Source organism: Alligator sinensis, unplaced genomic scaffold (assembly GCF_000455745.1).
Source record: "Alligator sinensis unplaced genomic scaffold, ASM45574v1 scaffold111_1, whole genome shotgun sequence".
Lineage (NCBI taxonomy): Eukaryota > Metazoa > Chordata > Crocodylia > Alligatoridae > Alligator > Alligator sinensis.
In genome coordinates, this window is record NW_005841875.1 from 2,563,425 (window position 1) to 2,568,564 (window position 5,140).

General features: G+C 47.4%; 1 protein-coding gene across 3 annotated transcripts in view; it reads right to left on the reverse strand.

Annotated features, from left to right (window-relative positions):
- The window catches only part of JADE2 (jade family PHD finger 2), a 144,580-nt gene extending 144,236 nt beyond the window's left edge, over window positions 1-344 (reverse strand). For 2 of the 3 annotated variants that reach the window (XM_025196055.1, XM_025196053.1), the window contains exon 1: window positions 120-344. In XM_025196055.1, the coding sequence (XP_025051840.1) occupies window positions 120-200 (81 nt within the window). In that variant the 5' untranslated portion in view covers window positions 201-344. The remainder of the gene's footprint in view (window positions 1-119) is intronic. The other variant, XM_025196052.1, reaches the window with a different exon arrangement.
- Between the last annotated feature and the right edge of the window lie 4,796 nt (window positions 345-5,140).

Here is a 5,140-nt window from a genome sequence, read left to right on the forward strand (position 1 = left end):
TCCAGCCTCCGGCAGGCCACACCCCCGCCGCTGCCTGAGCCGGGGGAGAGCAGTCATCTGTCTCCCCGGGCCGAGGAGAGGAGAGGAGAGGAGAGGGGAAGGGGCGGTGCCCGACGCACCTCGGGGTGGGCGCGCTCGGTGTCCCCCTGCGATGGAGACGCTTCGGTTTGGGATGGCCGAGGCAGCAGCTGCTGGCTCATGACCCCCGCTCTTTGGGGACGGCTCAGGCTTGCTCTCTCTTGCTCCTCTGCCTTATGTAGTTAGTCTACAAACGTCCAGTGGCAGCGCAAGGGCAACTCAGCGGCAGGCTGTTTCGAGGTAAAGCACCTCGCCCTGGAAGCAGAGAAAAGAGAGCGGAGGAAGCAAAAGGAGAGGAATCGCAGCCTGCACTCCCCTGCGGGGAGACCTGCGACTTCTGCGGAGGGGGACTGGACTCTTCGATGGTCTCCAAACCCGTCGTAGGGCTTTGCCGGAGACGATGAAAAGGTGCAGATCTGCCCTGCCTTGTACCCGACTTGGCACTGACATACATCCCCACCCTGGCCGAGCACTGAGAGATGCCCTGCCTCCCCCAGCAGGGAGAGGTGTCAGGAAAATCAAGCTACTTCTTACCTGGACTGCATTGTGGAGTTGCTGGCCTCGCCCTCAGAAGTCTCTGTAATGAATCAGATTGTGCCAGGTTATGCCTTGTACTTGGCCCCTCGTCTGCACTAAACCCATGGTAACAATTCTGTGACGATTCACAGGGCTGTAGAGCATCACTGCAGACTGTTGCTTTATATTTCTTAATGCCAAAGCTCATTTTCCTCTTTCCAGCACAGTCTGTTATGCAGAATTCTGCTGACTTGACCAGACACTGCTAGTCAGTGATGGTTAATGCCCTCCAGAAATGTATAGCTGTGGAGCTAGAAACACTACCTATTAACAACAGCACGACACTTCCCATTTCAAGTTTCTGCTTCAGTTGCTTATAACTTTGTCAAACTCTTAGGCTTACATTTTCCATGCCGGGTACTTGTTGGAGGCTGATTTTTTGCAGGGGGGGGAGGAGGAGAAATTTCACCCATTTCCAAGACTGAAACGTGAGGATGTAAATTAATTCTTGATGCTTCTCCTTTCAAACACTTTGAAAAAGGGACTTAGCATTTTATGAGATGGCTTTTGTGTCAGGTATGTCCTTTTTACCGCCCCATTAAAACCTAAATTTGGCCAAGTTATAAGCCTTTGAAAAATCACAGTTTGCACATACTCTGTAAAGACTTGTTTGATTTTTAGGTGTTAGTCTCTCTGTCCTACCCAAGTATTGAGCTTCTCACAGCTGTTGGTGCTGATCAGATTGCCAGGCACCATCCCTAGGCAGCAGGTGAGCATACTCCAACCCCAAGGCTACTGGGGTTCAGAAGGACTTTCCTCCTAAGGGCTGCTCGGGGTCGGAGACGGGAGTCTGGGACCAGAACGGAGATGAGAGAGCCTGTCTCTTGCAGGGTTTCCCAATGCTGGCACCCACACAACATGGAAGAGGGATCAACAGGTTCAGATGTAGGATGGCCCAACGTCAGGACAGGTATAAGGAAAGGAATAGATTTGCCAAGGAGTCTGGTGAGACTGTGAGTGGAGGCAGGACAGAAAAACTATCACTGGGCATTGGAAGATACAGACTGGAATTACTTATGCAAGGAGACTGGGACCAGAAGGGAAGCTGGAAGCCAGTAATGGAAATGAAGGAAGATTTGGAAGTAAGTGGCTCAAGGAAACACTGAGACTGGACAAGGAGCTGAGAGGAGGAAAGAGAAGTGAGATGAGCAGGACAAGGAGCCTGAAAACCAAAAGCAGAGGTGGGGCACAAGCAGAAGGAACAGATCTGACAAGGAACAGAGAGAGAAACTGCAACTTTCTTGGCAAACATAATGACTTGAGAGGATGGGGAGAACTTGGACTGGTTCTGGGAAGGAGGAGAGACTGGCAGTCGGGGAAGAATATACTTTGGACAGTGAGTCTAACATGGAAAATTAGGGCTGGCTATGCAAGCAAACTTCCCTTAAGATGATACATGAGAATTGGATACTTCAGCTGGGCCTGCACCAAGGAACCAGGGGTGGGGAAGAGACAGGGCTGAGACGGGGACAAAGGAGTCAGGTTACAGGGAATAGGCATAGATTCATAGATTGTAGAGTCGGAAGGGACCACAATGGATCATCGTGTCCGACTCCCTGCCCCTGGCAGGAAAGAGGACCGAGGTCAGATGACCTCAGCCAGGTGACTATCTAGCTTCCTCTTGAATACCTCCAAGCTAGGGGATAGCACCACCTCTCTTGCAAGCCCATTCCAGATCCTGGCCACCCTTATTGTGAAAAATTTCTTCCTAATATCTAACCTAAATCCACTCTCAACTAGTTTACACCCGTTATTCCTACTCGCTCCCTGGGGCACCTTAGTAAACAGCACGTCACCTATTCCCCATTGACCTCCCCTAATAAATTTATAGGCGACCACAAGATCTCCCCTCAGCCGTCTCTTGTGAAGGCTGAAGAGATTCAGCTCTCTCAACCTCCCCCCGTAGGGTCTATCACGAAGGTCACTAATCATGCAAGCGGCCCTCCTCTGGACCCTCTCGAGATTCCCCGCGTCCCTCTTGAAGTGCGGCGCCCAAAACTGGACACAGTACTCCAACTGCGACCTGACCAGTGCCGCATAGAGGGGGAGCATCACCTCCTTTGTTCTATTGGTCATGCACCTGCTAATGCACGACAAGGTGCGACTGGCCTTGTTGATGGCCTCGTTACACTGCCGGCTCATGTTCATCTTGGATTCAGTTATGACTCCGAGATCCCTCTCTGCCTCCGAGCTGCTGAGAAGGACACTCCCTAACCTATAGGTGTGCTGGGGGTTCCTCCTTCCCAGGTGGAGTACCTTACATTTATCTTTATTAAATTGCATCCTATTTGTCTCTGCCCATTGATCCAACCTGTCCAGGTCAGCCTGAATCTGCTCCCTGCCCTCCGGTGTACTAACTTTGCCCCATAACTTGGTATCATCGGCGAACTTGGAGAGGGTGCTCTCTCTCCACGCCATCATCCAAATCCCTGATGAAGGTATTGAATAATATCGGACCCAGGAACGAACCCTGCGGGACCCCACTGCCCACCTCCCTCCAGGCCGAGAAGGAACCATCCACCACCACTCTCTGGGTGCGGTCCCTAAGCCAGTTGGCCACCCACCTGACCATGGCAGAAGAGTGTGTCCTCTGTGTTGACTAGGGAAATGCAGCATAGGGATAATCTTTACCACCTTCTATTTTTTTCTGCACAAGCCCTGCCTCATTCAGTGTACAGGATGGAATTGCCCTGAGGAGGAATCAAAAGGAAGCTACTGCTTACAGGACCCCACGTCACTTCTTGCAGAAGCTGTAATAAGCCAAGCTGACAGCAGGAAGACAAAGGAGGCCCTCATGGTCAAGGCAGCTGAATGCTGCCCTGGATCCTGTCCTAGCCTCTGTCATGGACTTCTTGTGTGATGCTAAAGAAGTCTCTTAAAACACACTTATCAGAGATGGCCAGTAATGCTGTGTTCTTTTCCTGGGTCTCCAGCTTGAGGCCCTAGGGCCTGAGATTTGTAGATGTGTCATTCACAACTGCAGCTGAAATCAATGAGGGCTGAGGTTGCATATCTGAAGTTGTCTAAGATCAGGTCCTAGGCTTCTGAAATTAGACACCCAGCATCAGTAACTACTTTTGATCTTAATTTTCCTGTACCTTATTCATTTCTAAAATGGGGATAATACCACCTCTATGCCTCACAGGGGTTTTGTGGAAACTAATTACTGTTTTGAAGCACTCAGCACACTGACATGTGGCATGTAAAAGTCCACAAGGAAATTTATCAGTCTGGTTTCAGAGCAGGGTGTGGATAGCGTACGGTAAGCAAGACCAAGGCCATGCACTGAACACTGAGAGCAAAACAAAGGATTGAATAGCTCGTCATTAATTGATCATTGTCCATCTTGTGCACTGCACAAAGTAGGTATCCTGTGGAAAAGAAAGTACTGTATCTGATTGTGTAATTAAAGACCTACCATGCTGCACTGACACGAAGAGGCTGAACTAAGGTTGCACAGGCAACTTCATCTGACATTTTCTACCTTTTGATTACTCGACTTTGCAATCTTAATAATGCTCTTTTAACATAGCTGCTTATGGATGATATCTGCATCTCCATCTACACACAAAGGGATGGATTCTATTCCCCCTATTAGATGTCTATGTGGACTTAGGCATGTAAGTATGATTCTTTTCTACTATTTCCACATCATCATCTTACCCTTAATACTGAATCACAAAAAGCAGTGGGGTGGAGGACCCACCTTCTTTTTGTATTAACAGTTTTTTAGGGGCTTAAGCAGAGTTGAACAGAATCTCACTTAAGTGCCAAAGTCTACTTGTGAACTTAAGAGGTAGAACAGAATTTGGCCTTTAACATATACTCCCCCCTCCCCCCAACACATGGATAACACACATAAAGTATACATAATTCCTGATGGTTAGATAGACATGCTGTCATGTTATGTAAACTATATTTATGTATATGATATTCCGTTTACATAGCATGACACTTTTTTGACAATTCTGAAGATCTGTGACAGAACATTGTCAGTTGGCATTTGCTTATGGGAGAAATAAAGCTAAGAATAAAAAGAAAACATTTCAGAAGAAGTAAGATAGAACAAATCCTTTAAATGTACAGAATTGTCTACACAACAAAGGCTGAGATGATTGATGCTAAAATAAGCACTTTTGCAACAAATAAGAAATATGATCTCCAGGGAAGAAACCAGCAACATTTTTCTTTCATCTTCGTACACACAAGCAGCATTACTGCTTATTTTTTTGCATACCTACAAAAAAATCCCAAAACCTTTAGATGATGAGCACATGATTAGAATTCACAGATGTTTTTAAATTAAGAGCATAACTTTTAAGAGCCTTTATATGGGCTGCACAATGTAAAGTTCAGTCACTTAAGATGAGTCCCCAAAAGTGCTGTGAGATTGCTGCCTACCTTGTGATGTACGACCATAAGCAGGTCCACTAATTTCAACGGTGGTTTGGCCTCTTTATATCTAGAGATCAAAAATAAATTTGTG